The 22,879-nt window shown below is 40.4% G+C and overlaps 1 protein-coding gene across 3 annotated transcripts in view; it reads right to left on the bottom strand.

Moving 5' to 3' along the window:
- The window catches only part of GALK2 (galactokinase 2), a 136,592-nt gene that overhangs the window by 46,813 nt on the left and 66,900 nt on the right, over positions 1 to 22,879 (bottom strand). For 2 of the 3 annotated variants that reach the window (XM_025472847.3, XM_025472846.3), the window contains exons 6-7: positions 9,875 to 9,973; positions 8,256 to 8,408 (exon numbers count right to left, since the gene is read on the bottom strand). The exons of the other annotated variant lie outside the window; for it this stretch is intronic. In XM_025472847.3, coding sequence (XP_025328632.1) covers positions 8,256 to 8,408; positions 9,875 to 9,973 — 252 coding nt within the window. The remainder of the gene's footprint in view (positions 1 to 8,255; positions 8,409 to 9,874; positions 9,974 to 22,879) is intronic. 3 annotated transcript variants of the gene reach the window in all.

Raw genomic sequence — 22,879 nt, 5'->3', positions numbered from 1 at the left:
ATAATCTCAGTTAAGTTATGGCCCATACCAATGCAGTGCTGCTCACACTAGTTCAAATTGCTATTCTGGTCCTACAAATGGATTTCTAAGCACAAACTAAGACTTGTGGTAGAAATGAACATTCTACGGATGCCTGGGTGGCTCAGCGGCTGAGTGTCTGCCTTCGGCGTGATCCTGGAGTCCTGGGATCGAGTCCCACATCGGGCTCCCCTCTAGGAGCCTGCTCCCCCTCTACCTATGTCTCTGCCTCTCTCTCTCTCTATGTCTCTCAAGAATAAATAAATAAAATACTTTTAAATTAATTAATTTAAAAAAAGAAATGAACATTCTAGTGATTTAAAAACAAATACTTTGATAGATGTGTTCCCTCTAAAAAAAGAAGAAGGAAAAGGAAAAACATCAAAGAACGGCCCCCAAGTGATGAGACTGGGCTCTTCCTATGAACCTTTTAGTCAACAACAGTCTTCAAGTTTCCATCCCTGTGCTCACTTGAACAAGTCGCACTGCCTCAGGCACTTGATCCAAGGAAACTGGGCCAGGGATGTGAGAGAAGAAAGTCTGGGATGGATGCCTGCTGCCTACAAGGCTATTTTTCAAACGCAGCCTCCCTGTGTGCTTTCCTTCTACAGAGATGTACTAACATACAAAAGTTCGAATTCACTCCAGCAATATCCCCATCTGCTCTTGGCTATGTGGACCTGCCCAGGTGGAGGGGTCCACATAGCCAATTTGGTATGTTATTTCAATTAAGGATGAAATCTACCACATGCTGTCAATGACAGCTGCACAGCCATAAACTGCTGAATAACAGTGCACTGCACTGTGGGAACAAAATAGGAAAGCTGCTTAAGCCCTCTGAAATCTGGCTCAGGACATAGAAGGATGACTTGCAGATGAGGGAAGTGGGTGGGTAAGATCACTGTCACTCAAAGACAGAACTTCATGAAGGAATTTGCCACTTGAGGCCTTGGTGATTGGCCTACATCACATTTATGAAGCAGGGCTATGAGTCAGGGCTATGGGTCATTTCATCACTAAGTTCCCCACTTGTAACAGGGTGGGGAAATAAGAGAAAGCAGTTCTTTGTCAACATTCACCACTTTCTTTCACCACTGCAAGTGTTAAGTATTCATATCAGATACCACCTCTGGGAGGTTCCTGAACCTGTTCCATGCTCTATGGGCAAGAAGGCAGGCAACAAGTGTTTTGTCCATAGTCTCAGAAAGAGGCAGATAAATAGTGCTAGGATCCTGTCTCAGGTTGGTGTCTCTCAGAAGCAGACCCTGAGGCAAGGATTTAGGGGGAAGGATGATTCCAAGATGCCAGTAGAGGAGTGGAGAGTGGGACAGGAAAAGCCAATTCAAGGTGCAGTGATATGGACAGGTGAGGCTGGGTCTTCTGGGCCCTCTGTAACAAGGAAGCTGGGATATTTACCCACTAACTCTTATCCATCATCCTTTGAGGGCTACTTCCAAGTATATTAGCTCCCTACCACTTCCAGGTTGTCTCAGATGCAAACTCAGAGCTCAGATCCTGCCAGACTGCTCTTCAGTCTGGAAGAGCTGCTGGAGCTCCAGGCAGAGGACGTGCTAGGAGAGTGCTAAGATATGCACTCTAATTTAGGAGCCTGCCGGTCAGAATCTACCTCTCTTTGACTTTCCCATCACATTTAGCAGTGTTACCAAAGCAATGGGAAAAGTACCAAGTCTTTTCTTCACCTGGTCAGCAAAGTCTAAAATGTCTAATCCCTCCTCTGAGTTACCTCTAAAAACAACAATTCATCGAACAAGCTGTTGTACACACAACAAAAGCTGCTATGTTGTTTTTGTTTCTGTTTATATAAATCACATGCTTATTTTTAAAATTTCAAAAAGCTCAAACCAGGTCAAAGTACAAAAAAAATACAAAGTAAAATAAATCATCTGTAATTACCCCAACAAGATAACCATCAACCATTGTTCTGATAACCATACTATTATATATTTATGCAAACTTTCTCCACACCTACACACATATAGTGTCACATAAATGGGATCATATGTAGTTGCTTTTATCGTGACTGCTTTTATTTTTTGCTTATATCCTCCTTTCCCCCTTCCAACTACATAGAGCTGTTCTCCAGTATTCCTTAGTGGCTGGTGACTTTCGAGTATATGTTCTACTCATCACCGTCATGAAAACTACCACGTTGACCTTCCCCGACGTTAGTAATCCCCACTGTCTGCGCTCCATGTCAGTTTCCAGGCTATAGGATAAATCTGAAGAAACCTGCACAACTGTGCAGAATGGATCTACTACCGTTCTCACCGCACCCTCAGCACTTCCTGGCATCCCCAAACATCATACTCTGGATCTCATGCGCGCCTCATTCCCAAGGGGCACAATGGAAAGAGCAGGGCTGAAGACAGACCAGGACTCCTGCACTTACTTACAACAGGTCACAGCCTACCTTGGCCTGCCACTCCCAGGATATAAAATGGCCTACTTAAACTTAATGGTTACTTCACAAGCTACTGTGAAGATTAAATAAGAGAACAATAAAAATACCTAGCACCTAACCCGGCCTGGAAGAGGGACTTCTGTGAAGGTCAAGTTTCCTTCCCTCCCCACATTCCCCTGCTCCTCTAGGTAGTTCTCACTCCCCTGATACTTTTTTCCATGCTTTCAAATATATACAGGTGTCTGCCGTCTTGGGAATCCTTAATCCTAATGAGACTGCTCTCCATCTCTGCCACTCTTTCACTGTCAACCAGTGGCCCACAGTCTAGGCCCTCAGTAGCCACTCTCACCACCGAATGAGGCCTCCCAATGGTCTTTTCTTATCTCCCAAACCACTTCTGAAGCCACTGGAGTTCTCTCAGCCCTCTCGCCCTTAATAAGTCAGTGACTTCTGGTGCTCTTCAGTGCCTACCTTCTTCAAATTCCTTGTTTTATTGCTTCGATAGAGCTGGATTTTCCTGGTCTCTTTCTCACTTCTCTGGTCCTCGCACCTTTCTTCCCATGACTCATTTTTCCCCTAATTGACTTCACCTTCCAAGTTTAACCCCTGGCCTTCCTGTCTTTTCTTGCCATATTCTTTCCCTCAGCAAACAGAACTTAGCTCTTGGCTTTGACTGTTATCTCCAAATAAATACATCTGAAGGTCATTCCCCCAAGCCCAGAGATACACGTGATACAAGGGGACAGCCTTCAGATGTACTCCTAACCACCCATGTGAAAACGCAACGGGGAGGTGTCACCGCCCCTCATTTTCCAGTCACTTTCCACCCAACCTTCTGTAAACCTACCAGTGGCAGCACCATGCTTTCCACCCCACCATTTAAGCTTGAAACTGCAGCTTATCAAATCAACACTTTTCCTCCATTCTCACATTCCTGCACTCGATGAGAGTTTGCTGAACATTCACCACTGTCCAGGCCTTCGGCACCCAACAGTGAAGAGCACATGCAGCTCCTGACCACAGAGAGCTCAGTCGACCAGAGGAGGCAGGTATTCAAGAAGAATCACACTGTGAAGAACTTAACCCAATTGCGATAAACTACTATAATGGAAAAATACAGGATGTGGTGAGAGCACATAGAAGGACATTTAGCCTAACTGGAGTTGGGAGAGTAGCTGGTGAAAGCTTCATGCCCAAAGGAGGACAGAAACCCAATCCTAGAGAGCCTTATACTCAGCCCCGTATATAGGCTCAGTCACAGTTTTTCTCATATTCTTCCCTTTTTATCCCATCCTCACTTCTCCACCACCAAGGCAAAAATTCCTGCTGCCAGGTTAATACACCAAATACCTTTCTAACAACATTAGCAGCAACCCACTGCTTCCAGAACCAAGCCTGGTTGATCCTCAGTGCAGCCCTGAAGGCGCTGCCATAACCTGGTCCCACTAAACACATGGACCGTATTCCCCAACATGAGTGTCCCCCACCCTGTGGCGTGGACCCTCCATTCCCTCTAGTGGGAATATTCTGCACTAGAGTCTAGGCAGGGTTTGCTCTACTGAATCAATGGTGCTGAGCAAAACTGGCCACATTCCTAGGGATTTAGGTTTTTTCCACCGAAATTCAAGGGAACTGCCAAAGCCCTGACATTATGCCCACTTCTCACATTCTGTCACTAGACAGAGAGTAAATTCCATATTGACCATTAAGTGGCAGAAGCTAAGAAAACTGGGCGAGTGACAGCCCTGACCAAACAGGCTCTATGAAGAATCACACTGTAAAATTTCCTTGAAGTGCCAAAGGACCACATGAAATTCTCTCCTTCTTTGCTTCACTTGTTGCCACAAGGAGCTCAGGGTATGCAAAAGCAATAGAATAATTTCTCTTCCCTTTTTGACTTCCCATAATACTCATTATCAGCATCACACATTTTATCCCTCAATATAATTAAGGGATACTCTCTTTCATAAACATAAAACATTTCTGGAAAAGTTTAAGCCACTAAATGTATGTAAAGTATGAAAAAATTGTGCTCATTAAAGATTTTTGGCCACTTTGTTAATTTAAGAACATAAAAATGTGCTTCACTTAAAAGTATCACGTAAGTAGTAATTATAAATCTCTACTGAGTTTGCTTTGAAACGTTTTTAATTTTAGTTCAAATGGCTCTATAAGACTCTGAATTTCAATGAATCTTCATCAATTAGTTTTTGGAAACTACTGGAATAGGAGGAGGAGAGAGAAAGAGAAAGAGGGACAGGAGGGAAACTTGAGGATAGAGATGACACTATCGACATTAAAGCAAAACAAAGAAAAACCATCTTCACGGGTTCACCATACTTCCTTGTGTTAAGTAGATATAAAAGATACTCAGTTTCATAAAAGGATCTTGGAGAGGTAGGAGGAGTGGAAAAATAAGTGTCCTTCATTACAGTTTTGCCATGTAAAGCCCCATCTGATCTGTCTCATTTTCAGAACTATTCTGATTAGTCATTTCTGCCCTGACACTTCATTTTTACTTTCTGAAAACAGAAAGTTTGTCCAGATTAAGACAATGTTCCTTACCTTTTTTATGGGAGGTTTTTTTTTGTTGTTTTTTTGTTTTTAAGATTTATTTATTTGAGAGAGAGAGAGTACATGTGCGGGGAGTGGGGGGGGGTGTGCCGGGCAGAGGGAGAGGGAGGAGCAGACCCTTGCTGAGCAGGGAGCCTGATATGGGGCTCCATCCCAAGACCCTGGGATCATGATGTGAGCTGAAGGCAGATGCTTAACCTCCTACATGGGAGGTTTATTTCTCAACTTAAGAGACCATTTCCAAACAAATATTATATTCATTCACATATAAATAAAAGAATAGAACCATATTATAAGGAAAATATACTTAGCAGAATTCCAGCCTATGTTCCTAGGCAAAAGTATATTCTTTTTTTTAATATTTCCTTGTTTATTTACTTACTTACTTATTTTTAAATCAATTTTTAAACTCACAACCCTGGAGATCAAGACTTGAGCTGAGACCAAGAGTCGGACACTTGACTAAGTCACCCAGGTGCCCCACCTAGGCAAAAGTGTATGGTTAACATCAAGATCATATTAGTAGTTTTATCTTTAGCTTATTTTTATCTTTATTTATTATACACTTGGATTCTAGTGATTGGTAGCCACATGATTTAGAAAACATTTTCCCATCTTGATAAAGTCTTTCACTTTTCTTTTTTCCATATTTTAAAAGAGAGACAAACTTAGAGTATGCCCAATTGGGAGGAGTGTGCAGCAAAAAGCAAAATTCAGATGCCAATTTCCCTGAGCAAAGTACCTCAAAGCCTCATATGGAGCTATCAACTCTTGTTCTTGAAGAGGTTCTGCAGTGCATTAAGGTTTTCAGACACGACTACTTCCAAAAGAGATGCCTTTTTTCCAGTTAACTCTCAGACCATTTCCTCATTCTGATAACTTTTACTGGAGATTTGGCACCACAACTGCATTTTTCTCTCTCCTTGCATCTCAGGAAGAGAGTAGTCACAACATGAACCTATTTCACATCTCATACTTGCTTGAGTTCACCCAGAGATCTCATAGAGGATATCTCATTTCGTGATAAAACTTTGAAAACATTGTACATGCTTGAAGTCTCCTCAGGAAAGCAACACTTACTCATCAATCTCAAAGTAAAGTCAGCACGAATAAGCCCTCAAACAAATAAGGCACTAATTTCTTCCATCTCCTGAAAGAGGAAGCTCTTCCTGTCCTAAAGGAAAAAACAGTTCACTGAAGCCTTGCTACTGAAAAGCTTACTGCACTGCTTCTCATATATGCACTGATCAGATACTGTTAAGAGCTTAATATTAAAACATTTCTTTTAATAATTTTTTTGAAATTATCTAAATGAGTAGATTCCAATTTTAAACATTTAAATGACTTTTTATGTTAATGCCAAAATTTTCCAGAAAAAAAAAAAAAACCCAACTTTTATTTTTCTGGCTCATCATCTCTCTAGTCTCCCTAATTTCACAACTTCAGGGAGTGGGAGTAGGATGAAGTGGCAAGTCAGTCCCAAGGGATAAGCCCACACCTACATATCTCCAGAGTAACTAGTCCAATATACACTTGTAAAATATTGTGAAATTGATCAAAATAAATATGAAAGGGCAGGTAACATGGGGAGTAGTCATTCATTTATTCAACAAATGTTTATCCTGTGCCTATTTCAGCCTAAGCACTATGCCAGACATTAGAGATATAAGAGTTAGCAAGATGGATGCAGCCCTGACTCTCAGATAAAATTGAATGAAAAGGAGGAAACAGATATTAAACAATTGTGATAAATTCCATAACTGAGAAGTTCAAGAGCTATGAAATATGAGGGAGATATACCTTAATCTAGAAGTAAGGAAGTCAAGGAAGTCTTCTCTGGGGGATATTTAAACTTGGACTTCAAAGAAAGCTAGGGGAAGAGCATTCTGGGCATGTGCAAAGTCCCTGGGGTAGGAACAAGCATTATGGCTGGAGTGTAATGGGAATAGGGGAAGCTAAGATAGTTAAAGGATGAGGTGCACAGGCAACAGATCTTGCAAGGCTCTCCAGGCAGTGATAAGGACTATTTTCTTTATAAATAAAAAAGTTGAAAAGGTGGCAATAAAAAAAAAAAAGTTGAAATAAAAAAGTTTTGAAAGGTGGCAAGCAGGGGAATTATCTGATCAGATTTAAATTTCTAAACCATCATTTCAACTAGGAGAAAGCATAGTGCAGCTCCTAAGCCAGAACCCACTCCCCGGCTCCCAGCCTGTTTTCTCCACCTTTCTGGTCATACCATGTACCCTTCTGGATCCTCCACAACATTTCATTTCTGTGTCACTTTTTGGAGCACCAACTTACATATCACCTGATCACAAACTAACATTTCCTATTTCACAACCCTCTATTTTTAACTCTCCACTCTACTCTCTCTATTCTTAGGTCTTATATCCTTCTGTATATCTTCATGCTTCTAGGCATATAATAGGTATTCAATGAATACTTCCTAAGTAGATTTAAGGGTTCATCAGCCAAGGTCTTCTAAACTGTAGAACAGGGATCCCTGGGTGGCGCAGCGGTTTGGCGCCTGCCTTTGGCCTAGGGCGCGATCCTGGAGACCCAGGATCGATTCCCACGTCGGGCTCCCGGTGCATGGAGCCTGCTTCTCTCTGCCTGTGTCTCTGCCTCTCTTTCTCTCTCTGTGACTATCATAAATAAATTAAAAAAAAAAAAAAAAAAACACTGTAGAACAGAGAATGGCCAAGACTCCCTTCTGGTTTGTGTGTCCTTTACACACATGTAAAAGTCTTTTGGGCACAGGAGCATTATATCAAGCCTATATTTTTAGAGTGACCAGTGATGGCCCACTACAAAAATGGTGCATCTGAGAGGACCAGGTGTTGAGGCTACCATCACATTTGTTGAGGAAACAAAATCAGTTATGGTCACTTCCCATCAATATCACCTCCAGCTATCTTATTCCACCCTTACCTCATTCATGGTCTATGTTTCACAGATATAAACTATCTTCTTCTGCCCTGTGCTGCCCTAGGAGACTCAACTGTGAAGTTCATATAGCTTCCAAATACCTCGAGGTTGCAGGGCACACTTATAGGTTTATTTATCTCCTGAGTTTGGAATCAAATTGCTCTCTTCCCAAAGACCTTCATTTAGAATACTGCTATAGTCAGAATGATGCCCTAAACTTCAGGGAAAGAGACAAAGTAGCAGAGAAAAAAATAAGAGGAAAAAGGATAAGAGAAAGTCTACTCCAAGTTTCACTGGTTTGCCAAGTTCATACCTTTGCAGCCAGCCGACACTCCATCACCCTGATATTGAAATGAGAAGTGGCTGCCTTATTCATTTCCACACAACTGTTGGCAATCACAAATATTGCTCCGCTTGGGAGTTTCACATCAGTTGCCCTCAGAGGGCTAAATTCTATCAATTTGGCCTATTGAAAGAAAAATGACAGGTGAGATATAAGGTATTAGAATCCAGAAAATGTTTAATCATTTATCTATTTATTTACCTTAGCAAAAATTTTTCCTAAAAATGCACTCATTCAATTCAAATATTGTTTACTGACTTCCAGGCATTATAGTAGGCATTGGAGCTACAACAGTGAACAAGACACTGTGCCTGCCCTCGTAGAACTTACAATCTAGCAGGAAAGACAATCAAATGGACAAAATTACGAAGGTAGCAAAGTGCAGGGTGCTTTATAGAACATCATTGAAGCATATAATCACTTAGTGCAGGCTCTTTTGAAAAAAGAGAAATCTACACTATCTTAAAGGATAAGCAAGAGTAGGGCAGACAAAGGATTTCTTGATCCAAATAGGATATCAAAAAAGAGAGAAGAACATACACAAGTTCAGAGGCAAAGAAAAAAAAAAAGACCAACAAGAAAAAACACAACCATGAAGTATTAATTGAGCTTTATTGAAATTTGGCTGGAGCTCAATTTGAGGGTTGAGAGTTGGTGAGAGAGTAGAATGGAGAGGTAAAGCAGGAGCCACATTATGAAGTGCTTTGCAAGCTCAAAGAATTTGGACTTTGTTCAGACTCTATAGCTAACTTACATTAACATCAGGACTCTTGCCACCATGTCTGCCTGTCAGGTCTCATCCAAAACACCCAGAGTATTTTCTTAACATTAAACCACATATCCTTATGGTTCATGTCTTTAGCTTGGAGGAATCAACAATAAATATTCTTAATAAGAAGAAATCCAGGTATTCTTGGAAAATAGCCAAGCCTGTAAGAATCTGATGAAAAACTAAGAAAAGATTTTAAAGAAATGTCTGTTTCTATTTTGGAAATAGACAGTTTATGGGCAACACCCAAAACTTCTACTCTGCCTAAGGGAGTTATAGCCAAGGGGAAGTGGTATCCAGCTAAGGAATTCACCCCTGGCTTACTGTCAACATTCTTTTCCCCACCACGGAAGCCCCAAAAATGTTGACAGAGAAAAATGATCCCAAAAAGTAAATTATAAAAGAGGGATTATGAATGTATGTGGTAAGAGAAGTTAACATTTGGGTTTAAAACCAACATGAGATTATGAAAATGCCATGAGATGAAGTGATTTGGGAGAAGAGCAGGAAAGGTAATCTTAATAACTAGGGCATTGAGAAATCTTGTCTTAATAAGAGAAATAGAAGGGAGAAAAACTAGGCACAAGAGAAAAACAGATGTGAGGTATGATTCCGGAAGCCTAAGGAAGATGTGATCAACATGAAACAGAATAGGTGAACTGGTAGCAGCCCTGAATTACAAAGTAGTTGAGCAATACCATTTAGAATAGAATCTAATAGAATTAGCTGCCCAGAGTCAATCATGTGCAAGATCTCAAGGCCTTCCTCTCCATATGAACTTTGCCTAGTTGATATTTCCAAATAGCTCAATATCACCTACAGTTCCTTCTTCTGCAAGAAATGATATGGACTGGTCCATCCCTCCTCCTTCAGTGCCAATATAACGCTCGCTCTTGGCACAGATTTCTGCAAGTTCCACCTGAAAGAGTAAAAATTGATTTGCACTGTGAGTACAGCCATAATTTCTTATTCATTTCTTAGTTCAGGTATGACAGATAGGCTTGAATTCCAATGTCAATTGACAAAAGTTGCCTGAAGTATTGTGTTAACAAGGACTCTAAGCTACCACTGAATTCACTAGGAAAACATAGCATAATGAATTAATGTTTGCAGTGGGATGGAATGAGATATTGGCTGTGCATGCCCTGTATTCACTCTCCAGAAAAGACTTGATCAGGCAAGCAGTTTCTTCCATCTTTCCACTTGCTCCAACCCTCTGTAGACTAGTATCACCAAAAATCTCAACTTTATCTTCCAGTCCAAATTAATGTTGTCTCTGTCGCATTTCCATTAAATATAAGAATCAGAACTGGCATCATTTCTCTAGACACATCTTCCTCCAACCATGATGAAGAGGCTCAACACACACAGTTCTAATCCAAACCGAATATGTCAAAATATGTGTTTAAGAATCTTCAGTGGCTTTCTACTGATTAATTAAATAAGTTTAAGCTCCTCAATCTGGCATTTCAAAGCTTTCTAAAATGTGCAACTAATTTGCATATGAAATCATATTATCTACCATTCTTTTCCAATTAAATTTGTCTACTTGACCATCTCACACATTTGTGCAACCTAGTATTACTTCCAATCACCTAGTATGGGCAAGTTACTGGGCTGACCACTCAAATCTTTCTCCATCATACAGTCTTCCTCAAATACTGTTCCTACTATGGCATCCCCATTCTCTGAACTTCTACAACACTTAGAGTTAGTGTTATTCATTTACTCACTCTTTTATTCAACCATTCGTTCATTCATTTTTTCTCTCTCCTAAGACTTGATTCAGGCCCTTACTATTTCTTACCTGTTTCTACTAGAAGATCTTCCCAGAGTGATCATTCTGAAACACTGATATAATCATCTCTGGCCTGCTTGGTTGCCAACAACCTGATGCTCATACTTCTCAAAATGTCTTTAATCCATAAAAACACAATGTCTTTAATGACATCCCTTGCCCACTTCTCCAGTCTGCTCTCCTACCAATAACTCTGGAAAACCTAAGTTCGGACCATCAAGAATGCTGAACAAATGCTATTCTTTAGACTTTCTCATCTCTCAGTGCCTTTCAAAATGTGGTTTTCAGTCCTCCTCACTCAATACTTCTCTCTCCAGCATCCCCCCCTCATCAGGATCAACTGAAGCATGGCCTCTCCTTGGAACCCACACTACATGGCACCTCCTCTGCATCCTTGCATATTATTCTATTCGTATTTATCAAACCATGCTTTAAGTGTGAGTTTACTTGTTTTCTTACCCACCAGCCTACAAGAGCCCACTTACCTAATGCGACTGAATCACATGGTGTTTATTACTGTACTTAATTGTGTCAGGTTTCGGTCACATCTGTTTTCCCTGGAAAATTGTTAGTCTTTTAAAAGACACAAAAAGTCTGGTGTCTCTTTTGTGTCCCCTACCTTACACAATGCTGAGCAACATTGTAAATAATAAATACCTGCTGCTTTTACTTTCTGAGAATCGCTGCCCCAATACCATCTGAGAGATTCTGTATCATACTCCTTGTTGGTCATGTGGATTCACTAACATTAACTTGGGACATGAGGTAAACTTGGGACTTTGACGTATTGGGCATTGTGCATGGCCTTGCTAAATACACAGAGCCAGTGACCTGTCCATAATAGGTATATTTAAAAACAAAGCACCAAATAAAAGATCAAAACAGCTAGATTTTAAAATGTAGAGAAACAATATGAAGAAGTCCACACAGCACCGAGTTAAGAATGATGACACCTGAGTCTCTCTGTCACCCTCAGCCAATGTTAAAATTCATGTCCCCAATATCAGTAGCAGTCACTTTTACACATTAAGTACCTAGGGATGCCTGGGTGGCTCAGCGGTTGAGCACCTGCCCCTGGCTCAGGGCATGATCCGCAGTCTCAGGATCAAGTCCCACATCGGGCTCCCTGCCTGGAGCCTACTTCTCCCTCTGCCTACCTCTCTACCTTTCTCTCTCTGTGTCTCTCATGAATAAATAAATAAAATCTTAAAAAAAAAAAAGTACCTAGCATGGTCTCTTTTATGAGCAGTATCTCCTCTGCTTATCCTCCTTACACAGATGAGGAAAATGGTACTTGAATTCATAACAGAAAATGGAAGAGCCCATTGAATCTCATCTGCCTGACTCCATAGCCTATGTTCTTTTCACACTGGACTTCGTTACTCCTCTCCTGGTCCCACACCCTTGAAGATAATATAACCCCTTTTTTCACTACCTCAAAGGGATGTGAAATGACAAATGAGATCACTAGAAGTTAAGTATTCTCCCCTTTAAGAGGAAAGAACTAATGCACTGAGAAATATATGCTTATTTATTGTTTTTAAAAATGTCTTCCATGTGGCAACAATAGGATCCTTTTACTTTAAACAGGATGTTGATTTTTCCAGACTATTTCTGGACAGAATTTGGGGGGACCCCAGAATCTCCTAATAGCTCTGTGTCAAGGAGAGTCCACCTGCAGGGATGAGAGTCCATCCTGTAGGGATGTGAACATCCCTACACCTTGCTGAATTCTGACAGATAGTTCCCATGACTGGACAGACAATACTCAAGAGTTCTAAACGTGAGGAAACAAAAGAAAATGAAGATAAGGAAGCTGAAAAATGAAAAAAAAGATGATTCACTTTACAGTCTCTCCAGGGTGCATGAGGAAATCAGTAGTAAATATGGAGGAAAAAAGTACCAAACACCTTCAAACCTTGGTTAAAGCCCCAGCGCTCCTGCCAACTAGTTGTTGTGATCTTAGATTTCTTCATTTTTCCGAGTTTCCATTTCTTCATATACTATTACTAATAATGAGGATGACAGTTTTGCAGTTAAGATTTATTGAGCACTTACTATATGCCAGGCAGTGTTTAATTACTTTGTATGAATTATTTACTTCTTATAATGACCCTATAAGATAGGTAGTATATACTCATTTTACAGATGAGGAAACAAGTGGGTTTATTAGCTAAGGCTAAGCTAGTAATTATGAAACCAGAAATTCAATCTCAAATTGTCTAACTTCAGAGCCTATACTCTTAATCACCCTGCTATATAACCCCCCATCCATAATACAGAGAAAAATACTCACCTCTCTAGCTATGCGATTATTGTGATAATCCAGTGAGTTAAATAAAAATACCTCATAAGCTCTAAAGAACTATACAGTTGTTAATTTTATTATCTGTACATAATAAAAAAAGGAATCATTTGATTTACACAAGTAACTCAGTCCCAAGTCAAAAGTAAAGACAGGTATAATTATTCTGGAATACAGAACATTTTTAAAAGTGTTTAGGAAAAGATAGAATGTGAAAGATTCTGGATGCCCCCAGGAGAACTAATTCAACAATAGTCTGTAATAGAGCCTGAGACAAATAGGAGAGTGTGTGCTCCATTTGAAGCAGTTTAGTCTAACTAAACTTCAGAGCCTATACTCTTAATCACTCTGCTATATAACCCCCCATCCATACTACAGAGAAAAATACTCACCTCTCTAGCTATGGGATTATTGTGGGGAGGAGTCCCTGCCTGCCAAACAAAACATGCTTGTAGTAGAAACTTCAACTGCAGGCCTACAAGCAACTTTTCCAGTGGCTCTAGCCTTTCACCCCCATACCAAACGCAAAAAGATCAAATCTAAAATGACATGTGGGGCAGCCTGGGTGGCTCAGCGGTTTAGCGCCACCTTCAGCCCAGGGCCTGATCCTGGAGTCCCAGGATTGAGTCCCACGTCGGGCTCCCTGCATGGAGCCTACTTCTCCCTCTGCCTGTGTCTCTGCCTCTCTCTCTCTCTCTCTCTCTCTCTGTGTCTCTCATGAATAAATAAATAAAATCTTTAAAATAAATAAATAAAATGACATGTGAAGAAATTAGAAACAAATTTTTTTAAATCTCAAATCCTGATTAAGGGGAGAAAATGGCATATTTCTTCTGTAGGTCCATAGCCTCAGCCAGAGATGTCATGACCTAAACTCAGAAACACATTAATGGAGTGACTTTACCAGCAGGGGGTGTAAATGGGAGCATAAATGCCTATCATTCTGGGTGAGGTGAGGGATTCAGGTGAGCTAGCCATGCCTATTCTGTCTCTGGGGACCCTGGAAATAGAACTATAAAAAAGTCTTCCAAGAGTTATAATCAATACTCTATTCACATTTGAAGAATGTAAAATAGCAAGAGATTTCATGAGAAAAAGAATAATCTGTCAAAAATACATTATTAGCAAAGTGTATGTGAAGAAACCTATTGGAACTCCAAAGAAAGATCAAATAGAATTTGAGGATCCAACTTAATTTAACAAAGGATAAAGTCATCTTTTTCCTGGTTGTTTATAGTATTCTGAGGTTCCCCCATTTTTTCTATCTCCCCACACCACACACACACAGCCCTGAGAACCCTGAGGCAAGAATAGCAGAGCTCTATGTGAAAAGGGACTCATTCTCCTTCCCACCAATGTATTTTCTTCTGCCCTTACACCTGAATACTTCAAGAACCCCAGGTGCCTCCAAGCTTGTCACCTGCAGCATTTAGCTCTATCCTTTTCCGCAAAATACTAATATCTGAGAATCATTAGGGATGACAATTTGATAGCATGAGGAACTTTTCCAAAATTTAGGGCTAATAAACTTGTTTCTATTTTCCTGCTCTCTGGACAGTTACGAGAAACCCAGCATTATTCATTGACTTCCTTTTAAAGCTACTGAAGATAGTTAATGAAGCTAATTTATCCCTTTGTGTGTTTTGTTGAAGCAGCCTCGGAAAGAATCAAAAGTCACATGAGTTCCCAAATGAAACAGCTTGACTATCTGCTGGCCAGTGGGGCATGGGTAAAAGGAGAAATAACAGGGCTAGATTTAATAGTTGCTGAGAAAGGGGGTGCCTGGGTAGCTCAGTGAGTTAAGCGTCTGACTCTGGATTTTGGTTCAGGTCATGATCTCAGGGTCATGGGATGGAGCCTTGCATTGGGTTCCCTGCTCAGCAGGGAGTCTGCTGGTCTTCTTCTCCCTCTGCCCCTCCCTACCAGTCTCACATGCTATTTCTCTGTCTCCCTCTTTCTAGAATAAATAAATAAATCTTAAAAAAAAAAAAAAAGTCACTGAGAAGGGCTATAGATTCATGAACATGTTGCCTACGTAAATCTGGATGTTTATAAAAACAATAAAACAAAGACTCAAGATATTAATACAGTAAATTCTATCTTTGCTTAGCAATTTTATTAATGCGATTGTTAAAAGTAGAATAATTACATAAGCAGGAAGTGTTAATCTCTTTGAGTTAGTTAGCCATGACTATAAGAAGCCTTGCTATTCAGAACACAAGACCTTAGCCAAGAGCATTATCCAGCTATTGTTGGCCACCCCAAGTGCAAGTCAAGAGAAAGGAAGGAAGTGAACAGCCCCATTCATTTACTCAACAATCCTTTAAATAGTGTTCCACAGATAAGTGTGGGAAGGCCAGTGTCTTCCCTCAAAGAGCTCACAATATTGATATTATCTTCAAGTGACCAAGTCCTTCAAAAGAAAGTGTAAAACTAGTGTGCCAGTCAGCTATTTGCCCCTCTAGGTCTTCTGTCCACCCACCTTCATCCTGCTATCTGGCCCAGGAGGCTTCCCATCATGAACTGTATCAAGAGGCTCCCACCGCATCCTGCTTCCCATTAGGTTCTTCCAACACAAAGCTCTGGTAGGAAAAAGGGAAGTTAAATGTGTGAGGGAAGAAGAATGAGGTCAGACCCTTCTGGGCCAAGGTCACTTTCAGGTCCAAGGCCAATAACAACTCAGCTACAAGTAGTCCTGGATTTCCAAACACCTTTGTACTCTGTCCTTTATTATTGAGTGTGTGGTTTTCTTTATGGCTCTAATATATCTAGATAAGGTGAAAATATTAATGGCTCCTCTGACTTTTCTTTATATCAAATATTCTCCCTATTTTTCTCCCACTGTAATATTTCTCCATCTAAACTTTCCAAATACCTGGGTTCTTACCTGGAACTATTTTCAAATTATTCCCCATGCTGGCAAACCTATTAGGTAGACCCCAGCCAGGTAAGAGAAACTCTTCATGAAATAGGATCAAGGTAAGCCTAAAAGAGACTGATGTAGACTTGCTTTGTGTTGTAACATGGCTGATGACCAAGCTCTAACTTGTAGACACTTTGGAGTGTCCAAAAAAAAAAAAAAGAAAAGAAAAGAAAAAAGAGGCTATTCTTCTTCACATCTCTAACTCAAAGGGATATAACCCAAAGAGATTAGTCACTTTTGCATTTTTTTACTTCAAGAAAAGTTGCCTGAGGACAATAAGGGCCAATTCCCAAAATGCACACAGCAAATGCATCTGACCCTAATGATGGTTCAGGCTAAAAGAAGTTCCAGTAAGTAATGCAGGGAAGGAAAAAAAAAAAAAAAAAAAGGAGTTAAAATATTTAAAAGAACCAATGTGGGGTTAAGCATCTACCTTTAGGTCAGGCCATGATCTCAGGGTCCTGGGGTCGAACCCCACTTTGGGCTCTCTGATCAGAGGGGAGCCTGTTTCTTCTTCTCCCCATTGCTCAAGCTGTCTTGTTATCTCTTTCTCTCTCTCAAATAAATAAATAAAATCTTTTTTTTTTAAATCCAATGCTACAGAGAAACAACAGTGACGAAGGTTCTCAAAAGTAAATCTGAAAAACCTAATAAAATCTAGAACCAATCAAAGAATATGCCACAAGCACTCACAAGTATGTATCATAAAAAATTAAAAAGAACAAAGGTAGACTCCTCCATCTGTGTGCATTGGAGAGAACATAATCTAATAAACCTGAAGAAGGCTAGTAATTGGAACACATAGCTCTAAAAATATCTGAGGTGCTTAGTGAGGGCAGAAGCACAGTCTTCAAGTCAGCTCCCCCCAAACTCTAAAGAGACAGACAAAGACCACTTCCCCAACCTAATTGACCTGCAATCTGCATCCTGGAGCATGGAGGGACCCAGATTCAGAAAGAAGACTGTCAATAGACAGGAGCACAGTATTTTATGGAAAACAGTTTGGGAGCCCAGATTCATGGTAATTCTGACAAAATGTCTAAGATAGGTTTCTCCTAAACCTCAACCATTGCTGCCTACGCTGGACAAGGGAGAATGCTCTGGGGGGCGTGATAACATACAGCCTTTGCTATTTCTCCAAATGATAATCCTAGAAGTGCACATGTATAGCAAGACTATTAAAAAACTAACATGAAGCTAAAAGGTGATCATGAGATGCAAAGAGAGGAAATACAGAACTGTGCTGCTGTGAGGGCCTCAGACACGGCATTGGTGTCACCTGGGGACTGATGAGAAGTACAGACTCAGGCCCCACCCCAGACCTGCTGAATCAGAATCTGTAGCTTAACAAAAGCCCAGATACCCCACGTTAAATTTGAAAGCACTCCTCTAAATTATTTCCTACACTGAGGTTTTCTTAATAAACTTAGCAGACAAGGAAGAATGAGAAGAAAGGGAAGGAAGCTAACAAAGCAACTGTCTCCTAAGGCCAGACACAATGTGGGGTGTTTTACATGTGCCATATTTTTTAGTCTCTAAAACATCCCTGAAATGTCAGAATTATAATTGCTATTTTATAGAGAAAGAAATTGAAACTTAAAAAGGTCAACAAGCTAACCTAATATTCAGAGCCAGATAGGTCTAGTTCAAAGTCCACAAGGCTACCTTGTTCCCCTGCCTCAGGCAACAGAGGCTCTGCCGGATACTGGGCCCTGGTAAGCAGATGGAGCAAAATTGATGCATGCTTGAACTGAACACCCTTTCTGTTAGAATGAACAATGAAGTTTGCCATGAGTCTTAGGATGCAGACACTTCTAAGTTATCATAATTTCACTCCATTTAATGCCCAGATGAAAAAAATAATCCATTTCACTGGATGGTCTGGGGCTTAGGAGTGGGGGGGCTTTCCTATTATCCATCTCCACATACAATCCTAAGCACCTCCTTCCCAAACAACCTCAACCCGGAGTGTTCTCAATATAAAACTGACATCTTGGTATGATTTCTGCAGCCTAATAATAACAACCTAATAATAATAACTTCTGCACATTGAGACAGACACTGTTTCAAGCACTTTTTATGCACTATCAAAGTTCAAATCCATGAGGGAGGTTTTTATTATTAAATCCATTTTATACGGAAGAAGCTGAAGCATAGAGAAGTAAATCGTCTAGTATTATTCAGCTAGTAAGTGACAGATTTGAACTCAGACTTTTAGCTCTATGCTTTTGACCACAATACTATTCCAAAGGGGAACAGAATTTCAGAGGTGGACCAGAACCCAAAATTCAGGAGCCCCATAAAGCCTCCCTGAGTACTTTTATCACTCACAATTAATTCAACCGGTTTCATTGTTTAAATTATAAAAGAGGAAAGAAAGAAAGCAGCAAACACATACCAAGTAACTACTGAGGGGAGGGAGGGAGAGGGTGCTGGTGAGAGAACTGCCAATTTTTTTTTTTTTTAATTGTGGCAAGACAGCAGAAAGCAGAAGCCCAGCCACAATGATGGAATCAGACAAGAATATGACCCAAGTCATTGCTACTAAATACCAAAAGGGCCTCCAATGCCTGTGGTAAAGGCTGGTGTCGCTCACTTGGCTGACAGACCATTTATTTTGGCTCTGACCTTTGAAAGACGTTAAATAACGATGATAATAATGGATGGGCAGTAGGCCTGCAATCTCTGGGGTTTGGCAAGTGTTTCCTGGAACTGGACGTCCCTTCCCGTGGTCAAAGGGACACTCCCATTCCCCAGGGGAGGGTTCTTTATACAGCAGCACAATCCTGTCCCACTTTCAAGGTCCTGACTGCAGTAACTCTGACTGTAAACCAATCTAAACTCTCTGGAAGAAAGTAAAGAAGAACCTGAGGCATTAAGTATGATTTACATCCCCCCCCCAACATAATCATAATTGTTAAAATTAACAATTGTTAGTTTTCCTAGTATGACTCCAACTATACAGAAATGGACCCAAATCAAAGATGAAAAAATAAGTGCTACGGATTATCATCAAAAGCAACCAAATCCATAACTTGGGGTACACATTTGCCTTGGAGAAAGGGTTCTATGTGTACAATATTCAATTCACAAAGACTATGACAAGAAGTGGGAAGAATATTTAGGGTCAGAAAATGGTGGAGAGTGCTAAGAAAGAGAATGTTATGCCAAGAGCATCTACTGAAGATCAGTATAAGAAATAGTCATGTGGGGCAGCCCGGGTGGCTCGGCAGTTTAGCGCCACCTTCAGCCCAGGGCATGATCCTGGAGACCCAGGATCGAGTCTCACGTCAGGCTCCCTGCATGGAGCCTGCTTCTCCCTCTGCCTGTGTCTCTGCCTCTCTGTCTCTCCGTGTTTCTCATGAATAAATAAAATCTTAAAAAAAAAAAGTCATGTGAACATGACTGTTGCATTTTTCAGACTGCCGCAGAGGTCATTTTCATTATGTTTTGTGTGCTATAAAGAATCCATGTAAGAAACACATTTTAGAATACCCCCAGGGAAAACATAGCCTCTTCTAAAGAACTGAAATGATTTCTCTATTCTGGTCACAAGATCTATATAACTTACTATGTTTCCTCATTAATTTGGCTTCCAGGAATCTCAAACTATTGAAAAAAAACCCAATTACATTAAGTAACTAACAGCTTTTACAATTACATTAAGTAATTAGCAGTCATCAACAGGTGTGTTTTCATTTCCTTCTTTTGCCCTACGTTTCCTGTATCTAATTTATTAACCTTATTTAATATATACTCTTGGTCATATAATTCTTAAGATTTCTTTCAAAATAAATAGACCCTTGGAACAAATAAAAGAAAAAACTGAGACATAATATGAAGCAGGTGGAATAATCATGTTAAGGGGGGCAATGAAAAACAATAGTATGTACTAAGAAGGGAAAGTAAAAATAGCAATGAGGTCCAGTAACCATATTCCAGAAGGAATAGCCAGAAAAAAATGGTGGATATGTGACCCAAAGAAAGAGTAAGAGGAACCAGGAGAACTTCCTTCAAACTATGAGAGACTCTAAGAGCAAAAGGAGAAACAGACCCGTAAATGCAGAGAATAAATTGGTGGTAGGCAGAGGGGAGGGGAGAGAGAGGAAGGGAAAAGTGAGTGAAGTGGAGTGGGAGATACAGGCTTCCAGTTATGGAATGAATAAGTCATGGGAATAAAAGGGACATCAAAGGGAACATAGTCAATGATATTGTAATAGTGTTGTATGGTGACAGAGAGTAGCTACACTTGTGGTGAACACAGCATAACATATAGAGTTGTTGATCACTATGTTGTACACCTGAAACTAAGGTGACACTGTATGTCCACTATACATCAAATAAAGAAAAATCTTTCCCATGACTAAAGTGGTCCAAGAATGAAAAGGGCTAATTTGTGAAGCAATGGAGATCATTGAGGTTATTCAACCAGAAAATTGTCTCCTATGTTGAAGAGCAGAATTTTGCTCCAGTTGGCAGGTGACTAGAATAACTATGCACATAGGAGAGAGTCCCTGAGAGTTGGGATTCAGACACAGGAACCTCTTCACTTCAACTGTTGGGGAAACCACATATTTCCTCACCTTCCCCAAGACTGTAAATATTATAACTATTTTGTTTGACAAAAGATGAAGATGAAAATTAGGAGGCCTAAAGACTGCTGTGACTTCACAAAATATTTCCAAGGGAAGAAAAGAGTCTGTCTTTTGTAGGGTAGGAGAGGGAAATAAAGAGAGAACTTCATGAAACAGTAAGGAATTTCCATTTTGCCCTATATCCCAAAATGTGAATCCTCAGGCACACACCTAGTTCCCAGCCATCATCTCTATGAGGCCCCTTCAGGCACTTGCTGGCTTGGGGCCACAAGGACAGCGTACCCTCACCCACCACGCGATCTACCAGGCCACCTCTCTGCACTGAACTTTATACCCTATGTAAGGGCGGCTAGGAACAGATTGATGTGATCTTTCATACAGCATCTTTGAACATATATTCAGAGCTCTATACCATGTACTGCAGGAGAACCAAAAGAAGGGCCAAAATCCATCCAGTATCTGGTTTCGTGAATGGCTAGTGTTATTACAAATCAATAATCCCAAGGACTGACTAATCCAAAAGGTAGAAAAACTGACTGAAAAAAACTTGTCCTTTGGAAAATAACTGTCTGATTGCAATCTTCTTCTCCAGATTTTCATTCCTTGTTTGGTACCTACATGTAGTCATTCCTGACACTCCCCTAAATTACAAATCTTATAAATACTGTGTTCAACAAAAGACTAAGATGAAAACAGAAACAGTATTGGAAATGATATTGCATAAACACTCTCCTGAATGTAAGCACAGAAATGCCAAAGGTTTAGCAAACTCTTGGCAGAAGGTTTCAGAGGAAGGGGAAACAATTCCTAATGGAAGAGGAGCTAACCTAGACCAGGAGATGTTCCCAATTAGTAAGGTAATTTGTTACAAAATACATCCACTTTACATCCTGCCAACACATGGAACAAGAGACACTAATGTTGTCAGAGGGGAGTGGTAGGAGAGAAGAGGAGAACAATACAAAGAAGGTTTCTAAGAGACACCAGTAAGGATGGGCCCTGGCAGCTTTGCAGAGTGGGTGACAGTCTCTCTGCCATTGGACCAAAGAGCAACCTGCAACATCAGCCGCAGTCCTGAGACCTGTGCCTTGGAAGGCAGCTCTGCTCACTTCCCATCTTCACCCCATGAGTCCTTCCCTCCACTTCTTTTGGGAGGATGTGTGTATCCTTTATTTCTACAGCTAAAATTTTAGATCTTCAAAGCAATAGAATATTCTGTGCTTTATGTCAAATAGGACATATAGGGGTGCCTGAGTGGCTCAGTGGTTGAGCATCCGCCCTTGCCTCAGGTTGTTAACCCCGGGATCAAGTCCTGCATCTGGTTCCCTACAGGGAGCCTGCTTCTCCCTCTGCCTGTGTCTCTGCCTCTCACTCTCTCTGTGTCTCCCATGAATAAATAAATAAAATCTTTAAAAAAAAAACAAATATGACATATACTTTTAAAAAACAGGTCATTTTTGCCTGTCATCTACTCCACTTCCACATCTCAATTTCACAAGGCCTTCCCTAAAACTCACTCCCCACATAAACTGGGTCCTTCCTGTTGTTCTTCCTCATAGTCTATTCCCATCATAGTACTTTTCACCATTTGTGTGAAGACATTGGTGTATGTTTGTTTACTATTGGTCTCCCCCATTTGTCTAAGCTCCATGAGGTGAGGGAGCATGTGTCTGTTTACTTCTGTATCTCTAATACCTAACCTATTTGTTGATAAATGAATATTGAATGAACACATTAACAAGTGAATATACATGTCAACTTCTCATTCTGCTACCAATCTACCATATTTAGAAACAAAAATATGCCCAGGGCACCTGGGTAGCTCAGTTGGCTAAGTGTCTGACTCTTTATTTCAGCTCAGATTATGATCTCAGGGTTGTGAGATCCAGCCCCACCTCAAGCTCTGTGCTGGATGTAGAGCCTGCTAAGATTCTCCCTTTCCCTCTCTCCCTGCCCCTCCCCCCTTCTCCCTCTTGAAAAATAATAATAATAATGAAACAAACAAACAAACAAAAATATGCCCCTAAAAAAAAAAAAAAAAAAAAATATGCCCCTAACAAGTGAATATGTACAAAATTAAAACCCTGGAATTGTTCACTACTCAGTTGTTGCATGACACTGGCACACCTCGGAGAGTGAACTACCACTTCCTCTCTTTTATTTCATCTAAGTCTATTCTTCCCTACACTTCCATGTGCTAAGAT

Source organism: Canis lupus, chromosome 30, assembly GCF_003254725.2.
Source record: "Canis lupus dingo isolate Sandy chromosome 30, ASM325472v2, whole genome shotgun sequence".
Classification (NCBI taxonomy): Eukaryota; Metazoa; Chordata; class Mammalia; order Carnivora; family Canidae; genus Canis; species Canis lupus.
Note: the sequence above shows the minus strand (reverse complement) of the source record. Positions and strands in the feature narration are given on the sequence as shown.